The sequence below is a fragment of the Protopterus annectens genome, chromosome 10.part0 (assembly GCF_019279795.1).
Source record: "Protopterus annectens isolate FY-2018-M chromosome 10.part0, PAN1.0, whole genome shotgun sequence".
In the NCBI taxonomy this organism is placed as follows: domain Eukaryota; kingdom Metazoa; phylum Chordata; order Ceratodontiformes; family Protopteridae; genus Protopterus; species Protopterus annectens.
The window spans coordinates 796,790,538-796,811,135 of NC_056744.1; the positions used below are offsets into that span (position 1 = coordinate 796,790,538).

The window sequence follows — 20,598 nt, forward strand, 5'->3', positions numbered from 1 at the left end:
ACAGGGCAAAAATATGAGAAAAAAATCACTCAGGAACATTGTGCAAAGAAAGGGTCAGGGTGTGCTAGTTTGACTATTGCAAGATGCTAGTTGTATTATTACCAATCAGTTTACTATGGTTTCATAACAGAAGAGTTTTTGGTCTTCAAGCATATGCTGCATCTTTGCAATTCAGAAGTATTTCAATAAGAATAAAGAAATGTTTACTCTAGACATTTAATGACGTCTTATATATAGGTTGACTTTGAGGTATCACACTTCATTCTTCACTCATTTACATAAGAAGATAGCTTGGCAGTAATTCTGCAATACTGTGAAACACTATAAAACATTCCTTTTAATCCTGACAAACAATTGTATACAAACAGAGCACTTGTTTCCTTAATTTTAAATGCTATTGAAACTGTGTTTTACTCTGTAAATGGCAAAATTTCATCGCACCTAACACATTATCGTTATATTTTTTATATCAAACCAAGAAGAAACTTTGTAGTGTGGAGTGTCTGAAGTTCACTCCTTAAAATATGTTATGCATCTAATTCAATTCTAAAATATGTACTACAAAATAATAAAATAGAAAAGAGTAGGTAGTCCACAGTTGAGTTAAAAAGGGAATATCCTTTATTGAAACACACAAACAAGCAATCCTAGTTGAGTATAATGAAAAGCAATAAAGACATTCATTATTTATTTATAATGAGGTTATTTGGAGCAAGGGAGTAGTTACAGCAGGTGGTTCTGTTAAGCTCATTCCTTTAACCAAGTCCCCCTTCATTATACTCAAATAGGATCGCTTGTTTGTGTGTTTCAATAAAGGATATTCCTTTTTAAAGCCAACTGCGGACTGCCTACTATCTTCTATTTTATTATTTTGTAGGACATATTTTGCAGTTTGATTTTATTAGTGAACTAGGTGCATAACATTTTTTTAAGTAATGAACTTCATACCCTCCACACTACAAAGTTTCTTCTTGGTTTGTTTTTGACCCAGTATTGGTTGCATACTGGGTTTTCTGAGACTTCAAGGGATACTACAGATTTTTTATTTTGCATTTTTTATATCTTCTATATCCCTTCAAGCAGCCTGCATGACAAAAGTCACTTCACTGTTGTTATTCATTGAGCAAATATATACAGTAAGAAAAAGCAGAAATGCTTTTAAGTATAAAAGCCCTTCACTGTATCAAGGTTATGTTTTATATTTCATAAACATAAGGCTTTTGGATTTAGTACATTGAGAGAATGAATTTGTATTTAGAAAAAGAACCATAAAATCCTGCTTAACTTATGAAACATTCCACAAGTACTATAAACAGAAAGAAAAACAGTATGGCATTTTATATGATTTGAAGTAAGAACAGCGAGGTTGTGTTTAGTTTGTGTTGCTATGTAGCACAGTTTTAGAAGCATGTCTGTATAACAGTATTTTTCTATATTTTTTTAAAAAAAGATAACATACTTGCAGATGTCTTGCTCCAGCAGTTTGCTTCTTGCTTGGTCATTTTGGGTTTGATCTTGTTCAGGTGTTGTCTGGCTTAATCCATCTAAAAGCCATTTTTCTCTGAGAGCTTTTTTCTGTTTCCAAAACATATGTAGATGTTACAATGTTAGTATAATCTGTATATGTTTATTTAAAATGCATTAATAAGGAAACTTGATGTTAACATTTTCTCACAATGTATTTTTAAATAAATACATTATTAATATGGTCAGAGCCTTGAAAATAGTCTTTTAACAACATTATTTACTGCCGCACATTTAGGAACCACAGTCTATGTATGGCTTGACTCAATATTGGCTTCATAATGTCATTATTTTATTTCACCTTTTCAAGTGTGAATAAAAGTTCTTTAGCTAGAATGTGAAAACTTCAATAGGAGTCAAAACTAAAGGGTGAAATAAAGGCCATCACCCATTTAATAGCTGCTTGACCATCTAAAGGTAATATAAAAAGCTCTGTTAATCTTCCAATAAAATGATACACGTAAGACTTAGTGATATACAAAGTCCAAGAATCACATCTACTGCTTCTCATTTTTGATGCATTTTTGTTTTTATATTCTTCAAAAATAGCACATTTTGTGCATGTTGTGTTATACCATTTTGCACTTATTTATCCCGTCCCATTAAATATTGTACTAGTAATCATAGCATACATAAAAAAATATTAAAATATCTACTGCTAGCATTTGTTTTATGCTAAATAACAAGTCAGGTAAACCTGTCTATATATTTAAATGCTTGGTATAGCAAAATAATTATGGAGTGGATTCACAAAGCTTATAAAGTGCACTTGAATGATAATCTATAACTCTCTACCACAAAATATTCAAAAGGTTAGAGAAATTCACATTTTCAAGAAAAAGAAAACTTACCCAGTTACTTTTTAATGAAAACATAATCACATGCTTTGACAATGGCTTGGAACTTAACCGAGTTAAGCATGTACATAGCTCCTTCCACTTCTCTCCCACATTGTGTAATGATTATCTTTCATCTGGTTTCTTCTGGCTGACTGAACATTTGTAATAAGTATGTCTCTCTTCCTATCACTAACTATTATGTCAAAAGAATGCAAAGGACAATCATGGGATGAAAAAGGCCTTTCTAACACCAAATGGGATAGGTTAATTCAAGCCCCCAAAAAAGGGAAATCGGTTAGGCTTAAAAGGTCTACAAAACAGCTAGCGTTGTACTTGCCTATGATAAGAAGACACTATATCAATGTAAACTGTCTATACTGAGATTGCGTGCAAATGTTGTACACAAATTATCGTTTTATATGTTACTGCCTATGTGGTACTGGTTGTGGTACTGGTTGTGACTTAAAATGGTCCTTGTACCAGGCCAACAACCTAGTTAACATATAAATAAATAAATAAATAAACTGATAGTGCTTTAAGTCTAAGTAAAGGGACATAACAAGGCTTATGTACATGTAAATGAGTCTACCTAATGATCCAAAAGTAGTCGATGTAAGACGTCAAACCAGGAAAAAGAAAATAAAATGCAACTATCAAATTCGGCGTACTTGAGCATGGAATCATGAGCCACAATGACTAGTAACAAAGCAAATAAAGCTATGCAGTAATGCATCATTGCTCAGTGCGATGTGAGGAAAAAAAGGAAATGCAAAGAAAACATTATACAACACCAGAAGTCAATAGAAAACATGAATTGTACAGCTGACAGATACACAAACAGTATTACAAAAATAATATGTCAAGCAGCATAGCTCAATAAAAATGAGGAAACAACAGAGATGCAGAAGGAAACCTGTAGTCAATATATAAGTAACACAAAGCAGTGGGTGTACTGCAACCTAAAACTTGATAACAAAACAACTATTTGACCACTAAGAAAAACTGCACGAGTACAATATTATGGACAGACAGTATAAAATGAATTACATAGAAAGTAAAGAAAGAACAACACTGACAGCAGGCACCCAGTAGAAAAATCTTGAAAAGACACTACATCTACCATAGTTACAGACTACAATGTGTATCACAACATTGTATCATCCTACATTTGAATGACAGTGTGTGTAACCCCCAGATAGAACGGCTACATGCCTATTATTCAAAGGCAAGAGGAATCCACAACTTTACAAAGAGATAAATGTAAGGTATGGATGGAAATGACCTACATTTGTGCAGTACACCATGCCCGTAGAAAAGTAGGCTAACAAACAACATGGAGGCAGTGTTATCCCATCCATAGCAATATCGAATATTGGAAGGGGTAGTGAACAATCACAAGGTCTGAATATAGGGGTCAGAAATAATGTCAGCAATGGTTAGGCAGAAGTCAACCATGTTGCAGGCAGCTAAATATTTTTAGTGCATTTTTTGGTTATTAGATAACTAAAAGTGCAGAAATGAAGACTTGGTAGGTAGAACTCTGAAGTGAATGTTTATAAGAGTCTATTCACCATGATAACAGACCAGGAAAGGAAGCAAGCATTACAAGGCCCAAGTAATCCCTATACTAGCAGCAGTTTACAGAAAAGGACAGTACATAGCAGGTAATGGCACCTACTCAAATTTGGCCAACACAGAGATGTGCATGATGATCCATTGCAATATATAACTATGGTGGTATGACACGACCTTGTGAATATTATTGCATATACAGAACAAAATAGATGTCCAGTGGAATCTAGTGCTGCAATACACAAGGAAATGCCATGTAGGCCTACTGAAAATAAAGAGTGGGTAACGTAGTTTCTTTAAAGGTACATCTGATCGTAACCTACTTGGGATCAGTACATTTATGATATATGTCACTGTGTTCATTTAAAAAAAAAAAAATGCTCCCATATGCAGTGTCCAAAGTCTGACATATCAGTTACATAAGACAGTTCAGAGTTTCTCCTTTGATATGTCATCTATAACAGTAAGATAAACATGCAATTGATAAAGTCCTGGATGTACTTAGTGGTATTCCATGTATATCAGTAGTTACACTGCACACAGAGCCTCTTGGCATGTCAGTTGTTGCACTAAGACAACAATAGAAGCCATGCATTATTTTCCATTATACCATGACCCCCCATTAATATTCCAAAACGTGCATGCTGATTGGCCAGCATGCACATTGTAAATCGACTTATACTAATGGAAAAAGGTCCAGTCGCCCGGACTTTTTCCATTAGTATAAGTCTCTTTAATATTGTCTCGCTATGTTAAAGAGTTTAACATAGCGACACAGGTTTAAAAAAACGGAGATCTCCGTTGCTTTTTTAAACTGTCTCTATGTTAAACTCCTTTAACATAAAAGCAACAGAGATCTTGCTTTCTCTGTTGCTTTTTTAACCATCTCACTATGTTAAATGGGTTTAACATGGCGAGCGAAACAGTTTAAATAAGCAAACAGCAACGGAGATCTCCATTGCTTTTTACTATTCGCTATGTTAAATGGGTTTAACACAGCGAGACACAACTTTAAAATAAGCAACGACATATATCTTGCTATGTTAAACCCATTTAACATAGCAAAACAGTAAAAACGAAAGAAGATTTTTTCCTCCGCTGCTTTTTTGGCCAACTGTGATGTACTCTGCGCATGCACAGTACATCAGAACTGCCGCGGATACCAGACAGCTATGCCATTATTTAAGAAAAGTAATTATTTCTTTTCTTAAATAATGTCATAATATAATAATAACCCACTTCTGGGTGTGGGTAATGTGGGTTTACGGTTGTCTTTGTTTGGTCCCTTGGGACCAAACCACGCCAACTGTGGGTAAATCCCACATTACCCACACCCAGGCGTGGGTTATTGCTATACAAGAGTGCAGCAGAGGGGCAGTTAGCAGGGCAAACAACAGTAAAGTATTGAGTATAGATCAATAGACAGTTGCTAGGCATGCAGTCCAGGAGACCACTGAGGGCACTGGCCCAACTTTCCCCTTCCTTTGAAAGAATGTCTAGTAAAGTAACTTGCTCAAAATCACACAGTAGGCAAATGGACACTGAGAGACTCAATTCCTGGACAACAGGCTTGTTAACAGCTCACAGTATTAACTCTCTATGCTAATATCCATCAAAGCTGACTCAAACAAGACAGGTCATTGACAGAGTATAGCATTCACTGCAGAAGAAAAGACACAACCATAGACAATAAGGAAACAAACATCTCCAGGCCTGACCTCACATATAGGATAGTTACTGGTTCTGCAAGGACAGGAATGCATATATAAAGCTTCACGTATTCACAAATTAGAACAGACCCAGCTTCAGTGTGAAGTAAGCATATTAACAGACAAAACTGCACTGGGTAATTTTCTTTCACATGATGCCAGCGTATTACAGTATCAGACATCTGAAAAGAAATGGTGGAGGGTGCTGCTATGGGATCACCACTGTCCCTCCATGCCACAGCTTTGTGCCAACAGTCCACCCACCACACTTTTCATTCTGAGGAGATATGAGTAAACTGAACTTCATCACTTCTCTCCTCCCCCACTGACTCCATCAAGTACTTAGTCACAGACAGGGCATCATCACTCAGCACTGATGTAATAGGTTCATAGGTGTTTGCTAGGTTAATGACCACAAAGGCCTTTTTAAGCCTAGCCATGCATCCCAAATCTCTGACAAGTTCTGATACCCTTTATAAGTGTAAGTAGGGGTTTGGGAGATGAACTATTTACAGGTTACCTGTGTCCATTAGAGACACAGGTGCCAAACCAGGGATGCATTTCTGGTTTCCCATCCAATTGCCCAAGTTGCACTTGAATTGGGTTAGGGAGGAACTCTGCTTAACATGGCTAAGGAGCCTATTCCATAGACATGGTAGTGTCTGGGATACATACCTATCTCCCCAGCAGGACCTATTTATATCATAAGCAAGGTTTAAGTTTTTAGAAAGGGTAATTCTGGTACTGTTTCTTTTGTGGATATGCAGGAGGTCCATCAGAGTGAGGTCTGACAATGTCCTGAATGACAAGCATAGATCTCCCCTCAAAAGCCTGTAGGAGACAGAATACAGGGATAGGGCCTTGAGGCAGTCTGCATAGGACATTTTAATTATGCCCCGTGTTCGTTTAGTGAGGAACCTTTGTGAACATTCCAAATGTTGGATATGCCTGGTTTGTTACATACCAAAGGGGACATTGTACTCAATGATAAGTCTAATGAATGCCTAATATGGTGGAACAATGATTTCCTTGGACTTAGATGCCATATCTTTGTTTCTAAGTTGTACAATATAGAATGATTTCCTCACCACTGTAGACACATGATGGCCAAAGGCTAGATTAATAGCTACGTGTGCCCCTATGTCCCTGACTACTGGGTCAACTCTAAGGGGTGTGTTGTCAATATACTTATCAGAGATGGATGACTTCCCAAGGATACTGTTATGCATTTTTTGGGATTTAGTTTTAGTCCATGGCTCTGGCACCAGTTGTTTGTCTGTGTCAGCCCCTCCTGGAGAACATTTGTGTCAGTGTGAGATTCAATGACAGCTCCTAATTTGTAATCATCTGAAAGTTTAGTCAACCAGAGACCACTGACACTGGCTTTGACTTCTGAGAAGTAATTTCCAAAAAGGAGCAGTCCAAGGACTGATCCCTGAGGGACTCCACTTGTATCTGGCCTCTTTGTAGAGGTGGACTCCCCAATTCTAACTTCCTGAGTCCTGTCTGTGAGCCATTTGGCTATCCATTGGGTGACATACAGGTTTGTATCTAATCTCCTTAGTTTGTCAACAATGCCTGAGTGTGGTACTGTGTCAAATGCCTTGGCCAGGTCAAGGTAGGCAGTGTGAACAATTTTGCCCTCATCCATTGCTTTGGTGACCTTCTCAAAAAAGTCCACCAAGGTGAGTAGGCATGATCTGCCCTTGATGAAGCCAAACTGGATTGGGTCCAATGTCTGGAGGTCTACTATACCTCTAGTGATCATCTCCATGATAAGTCTTTCCATGGCATTACATATAAGACTAGTGAGACTTATGGGACTGTAGTTTCCAAGGTCTGTAGATGGCCAGCCGACTGTTGCCTTTCTCCATTCATGAGGCATGAAACCTGTTTGGAGGCTACAGTTAAATAGTAATTCTAGAGGCCCTGATAGATCATGTTTCATTCTATTTAGAAGGCATGCTGGGATATTGTCTGGGGCCATTGATGCAGTATTCTTGGTCTTAGAGAGAGCATTAAGGACTTGTTCCCTAGTGATAGTAGCGGGAGTTATATTTGATAATATTTCCTGAGGGAAGGTTGAGGGGGAGAGAGAGAGGTAAAGCTGAAGCTGAATTTATCAGCCAGGAGGTTTGCTATGTCTTCTGGCTCAGTATACGTGGCTCCATTTACAATCAGCTCTACACACAATTGTGTACTGCCTTTGAGGTTGCGGACATAGCTAAAGAATGCTTTGTGGTTGTCCTTGACTTGGGAGGCCAAACTTACCTCAAATTTGGCTTTGGTAGACTTTATTTGTCCTCTGAGTTTTTGTTTAGTTTGATGAGAGTGCTTTTATCCTGTTGGGTGCTGCACCTCTTAATTTTTGCCATGATTTTCTTCCTCCTGTTATACAGCCTTTTGATTTTGTGATTCCACCAGGGTGGGTTGTTTTGTGAGTTAGTTCTGTACTTCTTCTTGGTGAGTACAATTGCCTCTACACAGCTATTAACATGCTTGTACAGGGTTTTCTGAACAGTTCTGCATAGGCAGTAGTGTTCTCAGGGTATATGGGGGCTTGAAATTTTGCCAGGTTCTCACTTTATAGCAGGAGGTTACCCTTAGAATAGTTCCTGAATATTCCAGGTTTAACTGGGGGTCCAGGTTTTATTTTTACTTCAAAGGAGACTATTTTGTGGTCTCACCTTGCCAGTGAAGGCATTACAGTAGGGGGTGTGCAGTGCTCTCCCATATTAATGAGAGTTCAAGCTACAAAACTGATGGTAGAGCAATAAGTCAAACATATCTCAACCTTTTTGTGGAAGAATTGGGAGGGGGGCCCCAAAATATGGAGAGGATTTTAAAAATTGAGCTTATAAACTTAGTAAGTAGTGAGAATAACAGTTTTTGCCTTTGCGTGTATTTTTTTGAAGGATATGAAATCTGAACCTGAGGTGTCTATCATTATTTAATAACTTTAATTCCCAATGATTAGCCTGAAAACCACAAATTCTATGAGGAAGAACCAAAAAATATGAGACAAAAAGCTGTACATTCTATGAAATTCTGGACAACTGAGATATGTGCTTTTGACAGGTTGTCCAGTCAGACAAAGCATGATTAGTGAAACCAGTTTGTGAGTTTTTGAAGCCATTGGCCTAATAAAATCTTTTTTTTTTTACATTATTTTGAGGGCTGGATTTGTTTGTTTATATAGATAGACAGGTAAATGGACAGATATAGGTACTGATGCACTCAACCTGTTATCTCAAGAATCAGGTACACAGCCAAAAAGAATGTGGGGCAAAAGCTCAAAATCAGTGACAAATTTTAAATGTTGCTCCTATGTAATTGGAAAGTTGCTACAATAATATGCATATCAAGCATTTTCTGAAGGATGTGAAGTCTGAAACTCTGTTAATACTTATTGACTGTAATCTTCACCGATTTGCCATTGCTAAAAGAACAAATTATACAAAGAAAAGTTTTACAAAACTATGGCAAAATCAGGTACATTCTGCAAAGCCAGAGGACAGCTGAGAGCCAAGCATACACATATGCATGGTTATGAAATGTCAAAGAATGGTGAAGTAGCAAGGAAAGTTTGGAATTGGAAACTATTTGCTGCTGTGTAAGTTAAGGCATAACAATCTGTTTAGTTAGTTACATTGTCCATGAAAATGTACCTCCCATTTTCTTACTTTTTTCTTTCTTTTTTTTTCCCTATTGCAACTGCATCTGATTTATCTACCAGAGCAAATATGTTGCTTTCACAGGGCTGGAGCATGACAAATTAGCGCACTGCCTGAAGTGGCAGTCATAAAATTAATATACTTGTTTTTGCTTTGGAGCCATGCAGCCATCTTGGAAAGTGTAAATAAATGGATAGCAGGATCTGCTCACTGTTTAACTCTCATGAACCACACTAGTTGCTTTTTCTGCTGATCTGCTCACTGTTTAACTCTCATGAACCACACTAGTTGCTTTTTCTGCTGATCTGCTCACTGTTTAACTCTCATGAACCACACTAGTTGCTTTTTCTGCTGATCTGCTCACTGTTTAACTCTCATGAACCACACTAGTTGCTTTTTCTGCTGATGTTCTTCCCTATTAGCTCCACCTCTGGCCTTTCACTCCACTGTCATTTTCATAGACTGCAAATGGTGAGTGTGATCCAGGAAATGTGACCGCATGAACTTGCTCATAATGTATACTGTAAGCTGCCTTAACATATTTCTTGCAGCTGTAACTAAGTTAGCAAGCATGGTAGTGACATTGTGCTGTATACTTGCTAGCTTTAACATTCATTATGTGGACTGCAGCAATAACAAAGTCAGCAAGCTCAATACAGGTATACTGTTCTTTGGTGGCTTAAGCAGCAAGCACATTCTACATTTTTGCAAATGGTTTTGTTCTGGGCATGGGCACGTTTATTCCTACTGTAATCTGTCACTGACTTACTCAATGCTGGATGGGTAAATCAATGTTTATCCTGGAAGGCAACTGGATTAAGCCACAGAGATCCTCTTGAAAGAAATGCCTTTCTATCACTGGATACACACTCACACACACACACACACACACACACACACACACACACACACACACACACACACACACACACACACACACACACACACACACACAAACCAATGGGCAGTTTGAAGGCTGGCCACTTTATCTGTTAGCATGCCATTGGGATATGGGAGGAAACCTGAAACCCAAGCAAAAACCAATGCAGACACAAACATGACATTCAAATCCTGTACAGAAATACCCCAGTGAAGAGGAGAAGCAAAGAAAGTGACACTGTGAACAGCAATGCTAACTGCTCAGATCAAATCAAATCAATTTATTTTACAAGCCCAAAGATAGGCTTAGTAAAAAAACATTATATCAGATTCAACAAATAAATGTCTGACAGGATGGGTGCTACAAGGAACAGACTGCCCAGGTAGCTTCAGGATTCTCTAGCATTGGCAGGTCCTTTATTTCCCTGTAATACAAACCTTGGAGGGGCATTATTGCACTTATAAAAGTGATCACAGTTTTATTTGATAAACATGGACATCAGGACAGCAGAGTGACACCTCACAGTGAGAGGTTCTCTGGTTTGATTCTTGGGTGTGTGTGTGGGGGGGTCTGTGTGTGGTCTGTATGTTCTTCCTATGATCACATGCGTTTTCTCTGGGTGCTCCAGTTTCCTACCATATTCCAAAGACATGCATTGGGTAAACAGACAAAGTCTAAATTGTCCATGTACGTGTGATACAGAAGAAAGGCCTTGCAATCCTGCCATTTCTCCATTTGCCTCATAACCTGTGGATGGCCTTCCACAGGGTTGCTGTAGGAGATATTTTCAGCTTGCAAGCACAAATGGAATGGATTATACATTACAGTGTTTACAGTAAACTCTCAATTAACCGGCACCCGTGGGGATTGGTAGATGTTGCATAACTGTAGTTTCTGGTTGCTTGAGAGTTACTATTAAAAATAGGTCTGACTAATACTGCACCCTATAATATTTGTTTGGTTTGACTTCTTCTCAGGTTGGGGAGAGAGGGAATGTATTCCTATCTTCCTTTTTAAAACTCTAAAACTCTAAAAAAATGTAAGATATGTTTCTGGAGGGGGGACAGAAAGTGCAACAAATGAAAATTGTACTGTATTTCTTTGATATTTTTTTTGCTAGTTGCTTCAGAGTGCTAGTTGCTTGAGTTCTGGTTAACTGAGCATTTACTGTATTAAGTTTTATTTTGTTTTTGTTTTTATTATTTTTTTAACATTTTTGACATAAACTAATCCCCTTTTAATTTGATGACATCTTTTCTGTATTCATGCATTTTTACATAGTAAACTTTATTTCAAAATATTTGTCTTATATTGTGTGTGAGTGGAACATTTTCAAGTTTTGTCCATTTGGCAACATTCTAGTATTAGTAATGGTTTTGTTACTCAGTGCCTTTATTTTATTTTCTTGTCCCCTTCTTGGGAAATTGTGGATATGACCATTATTTCCCTAAAATACCCATCATGTTGGGCATTATTGCTTGCTTATAAAATAGATAATCATATACTTCAACTCCACTAGTCACTCAGAGCTCCAGGGGGGTGGATTAATGTACAGATAGATTCCAGTGAAAAAGGAAAGAACTTTCTCATGGCTTGAAATCAATTAAGTCATCCAGTGAAACAAAAAAAAAGTTTCATTGCAGTGCCATTTCTTTCACTCGTTAACCCAGCATAAGAACCAACTTGCTAACCCAACATAGAAACTATCTATTTTCATTAAGATAAATTAACCATTTAAGGTGAAAGACTCATTTGAATGCACTCCATGGAGAATGCTTACTTACTTCATGATCCTTACTGTGCATTGAAAAAGGCTATACATCTCTTAAATATATATATGGTTTGTACATTATCTACTTTGAGCCTGCAACATTTAAAAATTGTTTTTATAATTAAATAATGTAATACAAAACAATGCTCATTTTAGTCAAGTTAAAAACACCATAAAAAGCAATCTCGTGCTGTGTATGTATGTATGTACGTATGTATGCATGTATGTATATATATATATATATATATATATATATATATATATATATATATATGTAGATAGATACTTTTTTTAATGTGTGTGTGTGTGTGTGTGTGTGTGTGTGTGTGTGTGTGTGTGTGTGTGTGTGTGGTGAGAGACTCATAAATAGAAACTGTTCCTGTGGTGGGTCTCACAGAACCCATTGATGGTCCATTATTTTCCTTAATTCCAACCTTGTTGGGTATTATTGCTTGATGATCCAGTGGTCCCTGAAACATTAATAACAGAACTTCTCTCAGTAAACAAGAGACCAGTAATGTGATTGACAATCTGCAGTGGTATGATGCGGCAACTATTTGCCAGCTAGTTTCATATCTCTAATGACATAGTTGATATATGAGCCTTTTAACATATCCATGATGGTGTAGTACATGCAGTGGTGTAGTTAGAGTTTGTGCTGCTGGTGGCAGACAATGAGTTTGCCAACCCTCCCACACAAAATAAAAACATAATACATATCATAGTCATATAAAAAGTGAAAACAACATCTAGAAAAACAAATAAGAATGATTTTTTTAACTAAACTTTTAAATAATTATTAATTACAACAATCTACAATGCCATTTTTCTTGCTTTTCTGTTAGCAAAATTGTCAATGACATTATCAAAGTCTATTTGCTCCTGTACAATGAGGTTTGCATTGGTCCACAGAACGAGTGATAGTAGAGTTTTATGATACTGAGTTGCCAGCTTGGTGCCTAGCCTTACTCAGAAGGCAAACACATGCACACACTCACACCAAGGGCCAGTTTAGAATGTCCAATCCACCAACAGCATGTCTTGGGAAGTAGGAGGAACCGGAACACCCAGAGGAAACAGACACAAACTCAGGGAGAAAATGCAGACTCCGCACAGAAGGCACCCCAGCCGAGAATCAAACTGGAGAACTTCTTGCTGGGAGGTGACACCGCTAACGGCTGCACCACCGTGAATCCCATGTGGTTGGTTTAGTCTACATATATAATAGAAAATAGACCAAAATGTTGTCACATTAAAGTATACTCATTAGACTGTGTTTGTTAAGTCATGTTTATTAGAAGTAACCACAATGCCACAGCTAAAACAGGACAAAGAATATATAATATAATGACTGTCCATTAATATTTAAAAAGGAGCATGCTGATTGGTCAGCCCAACCAGTGTGCCTGTTGTAAATCCAAGAATATACCAATGGAAAAAGGTCTGCTCGCCTGGACTTTTTTCCATAAGTATATCCAATAAAAATGTTACTTTTCTTTCTTTTTTTTAAATAAATTTACAAAACCAAAGACCTCTAATGAATGAGGGAGACAGCACAGAGAAAACTAAAAGGCTAATCAGGTACATTATGCAAAACTAAAGAAACGTATACTTGTTTATGCTTTCATTTTCTCTGTCCTGTCTCTCTCGAGTGTTAAAAGTCTCCCGGTTTCTTTTTTCTTAATTAAAAAATAAAAAAAAAAAAGCAATGGATTTTCCTTTCTCCACAGTTTCTTTTACATAGCACTGATGTACTATGTAAGTGTGGGAACACAAGTCCCATACGCATGTGCAGTACATTAGGAAAGCCCCAGGATACCAGAGAAAATGCGGAAGGACACTACAGCACCATTATACAAAGACATTATTTAAGACAAGTATTTTTTTTCTTAAATAATGTAATTTTATAATAGCAATAACTGACTACGTGGTGTGGTATATTTAAGATTTACCCATGGTTGTCTTTATTTAATCAGTCGGGCTTCGCCCTCATGATTAACCACATCAACTATGTGTAAATCTTCAATATACCACATGACCGAGTTGGTTATTGCTATATTATTTGATATTGGAGAAGAAGCTAAAGTTTAACCTTATGTACTTCATTTCATTAACTAGGTAAGTCCCACTGAGCTGGAAGCTGCCTTTACAGTGGAAACAAGTTTTATGATAAACTCCTAGAGATATTGTCAGACAACTAGTCATGCTGAGCTCTATACCATTCAAATGAAATCTAAGTGTGAGGAGGAGATCCATGTGGAGAGGGGAGACATACAAACTGCACTCAGCATGTAGATCACAATACATATTAATCAATTCAAAGGTCTTTAAACAAGGAGAATGCACATTATTTTCATATTTTTAATTATGGTCCATCTGAATAAAATTATTCAGGAAAGGAAAGGAAAGGAATGAGAAACATGGAAGCAGAGAGTCCAAAGAAGCCTCAAGCCATGTACAGACAGTTAAAATCAAAAAGAAATCATTACCCAAAATACCTTTTCAGTACAGTAAATGTAAAGGTAACATCTTATTAAAACCAAGGAAACTGAACAGGAATGATCACAGTGGAATGTCTTCAGACCCAGAACCCATCTTACCACTCAAAGGACTCAGTAGACAAAAGACATAAAAACTTATCCTGGTTGGAGCCACAGCCCAAAGCATGACACACACACACACACACACACACACACACACACACACACACACACACACACACACACACACACACACACACACCATGTATACCTAATTTAGAGGAAGGGTGTGCAGATTCTGCACACAAATCACCGACATAAGATCTGAACTAGAACATGAAAAAGTGTGATAAAGCAATGCTATACCACTGTATTGCCCTAAAATAAGGCACCATACAAATATTGTTAGAACAACCAAGGAGCTTGAAGTTCAAGCAAGAAACAAATTTGTGCTTAGTTACATTGTTTTTGCTCATTCTCTACTCCAAAACATAACGACTCCCTTGCTAAAATACTGCTTATTAAAATAAATCACTTAAAGTACCTTGCTTTTTGTATTTTCTTCTTCCTGGGGTTCCCACTATTTTTCCCGCACTTGTTTCACATCCACAAACTAGATGTGTGACTATTGTTGCTGCTACATGTGTCATGGTGTGCAACTCAGCTAAACAGAAAGCCACCACAGCACCACCTGACTTTCACATTTCCACATCAGGCCAAAAAAAACCAAACCCCGCAATCCACAACTGGGGAGCCAGCTTCTCTTTTATTAAAAAGTGCCGCCTGGGGCAGACCACCCCTCTTGACCCCCCCCCCAGCTATGCCACTGGGTACATGTTTATTGCTGCTGTTATAAAGGCATTAAATCATGTGCACAAAGTACTAACATAGCTGACCCAATAATTCTGAGTATGATGTCAATGGCACAGATTAATGTGTCTATGTCCTTACTGTTAACATATGCTGTTTGTTGAAGGCACATTATTGCATCTTCCTGCATCAAGACAAACTTTACAGGTGCATGCCCATACATTTATATAATGCACAGTCCTACCAAATCAATGCTGGACATCACAAAATTGTCCTGCACTAGCCATTCTGCAGGAAGGATATGCATATGTCATTAATGACTAGTCCATGATGAGGTATTGACAATGTAAAGGTGTTATGCCTAACGATTATGCTGTGTACAATGATAGTGCACTGCTAAAGTGGGCAGACATGTTTTTACATACAGACTACATTGTAAACACTATTAGCTTGTTTTCTGTTTAACTGGGTGGCGCAGTGGTGCAGCAGTTAATGCTGTCTCCTCACAGCAAGAGGTTGGTTCAATGTTCAATTCTCGGGCTGGGGTGCCTTCTGTGTGTGGTTTGCATGTTCTCCCTGTGTTCTGGTACTCCCCTTCTCCCACATTCTAAAGACATCCATTTTAAGACACATTTCTGGAGCACTGAAAACAGACCTCCACTGAAAAACCAGATCTGTGGAACCTCCAACTGTATGTAAGTTCTAAACATTTTTCAAGTTAAGAAGTTTATACCAAACTATAAATATAATATTAGCCATACAACATGGAAACTAGATAATAAATCTAACACTGTATTCCATTAACACAGAATTAATATTTTCAAACAGTTTTTTCCTGGTTTTTAATTTCTTTCTATCTGGAAAACAAGAACACAGCCAAAAGTTTTATTGTCAAAATTTGTTCAGAAGATTTTGGGCAGGTATTATCTGAGGTAAAGATATATTCACACTTGCCAGTAAACCACAAATATTTTTAGATAAGAAATAAACAATGTTTGTAACTTTATCTCAGCAGAGGTGAATATAGGCTGGTTACATTAAATGCATAAATATTTTGCATTTATGCCTTGCTCTTGCATTTCAAGTTATATCGAAAGAACCACGGGACTGAAATATGTGAATTCTCCTTTGACCAGTCAAGTGAAGAGGTTAATAACTTGTAACATAGGATTTGTTATTTTTGTAGAATCACATAATTTAAAACCAGGAATTACAAGTTATACATCATGTCAGAAATAAAGGGTGGTTTAGCACAAAGCCATGCTTCTTAGAGATACAATACAAACAAATCCTACTGTTAGGCATCTGTCATTAAATTTGTTAATATTGAACAAGTTATTGTGCACCATAGAAGATGCAACTTGGTATTATTTTAAATAGCCGAGAACATTTTTGCACTTCTATACGAGAAGTTTAAAACAAAAATCTACTTCCCAGTTGACAGCATACCAGAAAAATGATTAACAAAACAAGGAACCAAAGGCAGCAGAATGCAAAGCCATTATTGCAGGCATATTCAAGTTTTATTTTAAATAAGGATTAAGCGGTTTTGTCTTAACATAAAAGGCTTCATCAGAATCTAGTTCTGTAATGCCTGTCACATGCTTAAATAACATTTACTAGGTCATGAAATCACTCAAACCTGTTAAAGGAGACATAACATAAATACAACAATACAAGCTAAAAGCAACATTTTGCCAAGATAACTATGCATTAAAAAAACAAAAATGAGAAAGCAGAAAAAAGAAGAAACATACCAGCAATGAAAAGCAAAATAAATGTAAGATATATTCATTTATAATTAACAGATCTTAACCTCAGTACACTAAGTGTGGAAATGTAGTCATTAAGGCCACGGCTGTGTGTGTGTCATTCAACAGAAGCTGCCACACCAGCTCCCTCATTTCCAATCTGGCCTCCTCTGGCCCCCCCTTATGTTCCTGCCAACTTTTTCTAAAATTAAAAAAAAAAAAAAAAAAAATATATATATATATATATATATATATATATATATATATATATATTTTTTTAATCCTGACACCTAATTGAATGTTTATAAACAATGTTCTTGCTATTTCTGTTTTTGATATTGTAGCAATGCTCATAAATTCGGAAACTTAATTTTCTTTCAGTTTTACCGAAAAAGAAACTAGTACATGATGATCATAACGCAAGGTAAACAACCCCCATAGTATCACATTTAAATTGTCCTGGGTACCCTATAGATCTCTCATAGCCATATTAAAAACAGCAATTGGCTCACCACCCAACAACATTTTCATATCTTACCAAAAAACTAAATTCTAATTCCTTTTGATGACTATTTTAATTTTATTGGCTACACATACACATGAAACACCCTGGATATAAATGTATAAGCGGCTGTGATATCTCCCTGCTTATTCAAAATAAAAAACATTGTTGCCCAAAATCAGAAGGAACCTAGAATGTCTGCCTGCTGATACGTCAGACAACATACCACTGAGCAAGTCACCGGAGTAGCCCCTTTCAACAAAATCTGTTAGTCTGCATCTTTCATGAAATTACGATCTTCAGTAATTAACCTTGATAGATTTACGAGCTAATCTTTCACTATGTCACATTTCTGGAAATAAGGATGGTTACTTTTAAAATGGAGAAAGGAGTTAGAGAAAAAGTACAGCTGTGTACACTTACCATAAATGTAGATGTTCGAGTGTATTCACTGTTGCAGTCAATACATTAGGGTAATCTACTGGCAGGTTGCCCTCAGTCAACCTGAATTCCAAAGTCTTGGGTCCTGCTTCGGTTGCTGTCTTCTTTTCAATGACATCAGGTCGTCAAGGGGTATAAAACATCCAGCCGATGCCATTTTCATTAGTGTTTCTTGCCCCCGATGTCAGGTGCCCCCATAAAGGTAGCAATACTATATATATATTTATATATATATTTATATATATATATATATATATATATATATATATATATATATACATGCATCAATATAAACTTTACCTTCATCTACAAGCAAATACACCACATAGGTTGTAGAAGATAGAGAAGGAAACATAAACTGTAGAATGACAGGGGGATGGCGAGAGGGTAACCTGGACTACAACAGTGAATACACTCGAACATCTACATTTATGGTAAGTGTACACAATTGTACTATGTTCTTTGTGTTTCACTGTTGCAGTCATTACATTTGGGTAGAATCCCAAAGCTATGGTTGGGAGGCTGGAGCTAAACAGCATTAGGTGAGGCTATAAGGCCCTGCAGCACTGCAGTGGCAAAGCCTGCCCTGGACTTAGAGTAGAGAGCCAAATGGTAATGCTTTGTAAAGGTGTGAACAGAACTCCAAGTAGCAGCCTCTAGAATGTCCTTGGTTGGTACTCCTCTGAGAAAGGCTGCAGCTCTGGTGGAGTGAGACCTAATGCCCTTGGGCACAGGTTTGCCCTGGTGTAAGTAGCAGAAACGGATGCAATGGCTTATCCACTTTGAAATTGTCTGCTTTGAAATAGCCTTTCCTTCTTATCCTGCTCAAGTAGAATCTTAGCTGTCTGTGTACACCCAAGGAATGCAGAATTCTCTCCCTTTTGTTCTGCGGATTTGGATAAAAAGTTGGCAGATTAATTGTTTGGTTAAGAGCCACACTGGAAACGACCTTAGGCATAAAAGTAGGATTTGTCCTACACCCTGTCTGAGTAAAATATGATAAAAGGCTCTACATCCATGAGGGCCTGTAGCTCTGAAACTCTTCTTGCTGAAGTAATTGCTAGTAGCAGAGCTGTCTTCATGATAAGAACTTTATATCAGCGGTAGCAGCTGGTTTAAATGGAGGCAGGGTGAGCTTTTCCAACACATAATTGAGGTCCCATGCAGGTAATGGTGATCTTCTAGGAGGCCTTACATTTTTGGATCCTCTAAGATACTGCTTTAGTAACGGATGAGAAAAGATTGGTGGCTCTGTATTGTAATGAGCCGAAATGGCAGAGGCATGGATTTTGATTGATGAGAAAGATAGGCCTTTGTCAAGCATCTCAGCATCTCAGTTAAGTATTGTAATATCTGAGGAATATGTGGTTCTGCTGTATCAGTTCCTTGTGCTTGATTCCAAGCACAGAATCTCTTCCATTTATCAGCATAAGATTTTCTAGTACTAGGCCTTCTGGCTTCCAAAATGACATCCATCACAGCTTTACTGAGAGGTGTTGTTTGTATGATTACAGGATTAGCCATGCTGCCAGGTTCAGAGTCTGTAGTTGATTGTGCAGGATCTGATTGTTTTGCTGGGACAGTAGTTGTGGTTTTTGAGGCAAGATCCAAGCTGGGTATTGAGACAAGTTCCTTAGGATTGGGTACCAGTATTGGCGGGGCCAGTCTGGGGCAATTAATATCATCTTTGGCTTCTCTTGTCTGACTTTTAGGAGGACCTTGGGTAGAAGAGGCAGAGGAGGAAAGGCATAAACTGATAAGTTTTTCCAACTGAAGGATAGGCCGTCCACTTTCCATGCTTGTCTGTGATAAGTTCTTGTGCAGAATCTTTTCAGTTGATAATTTTGAGGAGAGGCAAATAGATCTATGTCTGGGCTCCCCCATTTCTCTGTTATCATGCTGAAGACTTGTGGATTTAGTTTCCACTCGTGAGGATCCATAAGGTTTCTGCTTAAATTGTCTGCCAGAGTGTTTTGTTTTCCTGGCAGGAATTGAGCTTGAAGATGTATTTGGTAGGACAAAGCTGTGCTCACAGTGCCATGGCTAATCTGCAAAGGGGGTATGAGTGTGTGCCCCCTTGCTTGTTTATATACCACATGACTGTGGTGTTGTCCATCTTTATCAGTAGTTGTCCTGGATGAAGTAAGTCTTTGAAGGCTGTTAGGGCATTTTGAACAGCTAGCATCTCTTTCTGGTTGATATGTAGATGCATTTGATTTGGTGCCCATATGCCCTGAATGCATCTTCCTGCCATATGGGCCCCCCAGGCATAATCTGATGTGTCTGTTGTTAAGGTTTGGCTGGCAGGGGGTAGAGTGAAGGCCCATCCCATGTTTTGGTGACAGGCCTTTGCCCACCATAGAAACTCCTGCTGCAGGCAGGGAATGAGAGGAATCATCTTTTCCTGACTGTGTGAATGTTGACTCCATAAACCTTTTAGGTACCATTGAGGTTTCCTTATATGTAGTCTTGCATATGGAATTAGTAGGATGCAAGATGCCATGAAGCCCAGAGCCTGTAGAATTTGTCTTGCAGAAGACTGGGTTTTTGTTGCCATCAGTTTGAAGTAAGTAGTCAGTTGCCTTTGTTTGTCTGGCGTGAGGTAAGCCATCTGGGCAGTTGTATTCAAGCTTGCACCCAGGAAT

General features: G+C 37.7%; 1 protein-coding gene across 3 annotated transcripts in view; it reads right to left on the reverse strand.

Annotated features, from left to right (window-relative positions):
* Positions 1-20,598, reverse strand: part of PALMD (palmdelphin) — a 648,769-nt gene that overhangs the window by 172,217 nt on the left and 455,954 nt on the right. For all 3 annotated transcript variants that reach the window (XM_044085619.1, XM_044085620.1, XM_044085618.1), the window contains one exon: positions 1,460-1,575. In XM_044085619.1, coding sequence (XP_043941554.1) covers positions 1,460-1,575 — 116 coding nt within the window. The remainder of the gene's footprint in view (positions 1-1,459; positions 1,576-20,598) is intronic.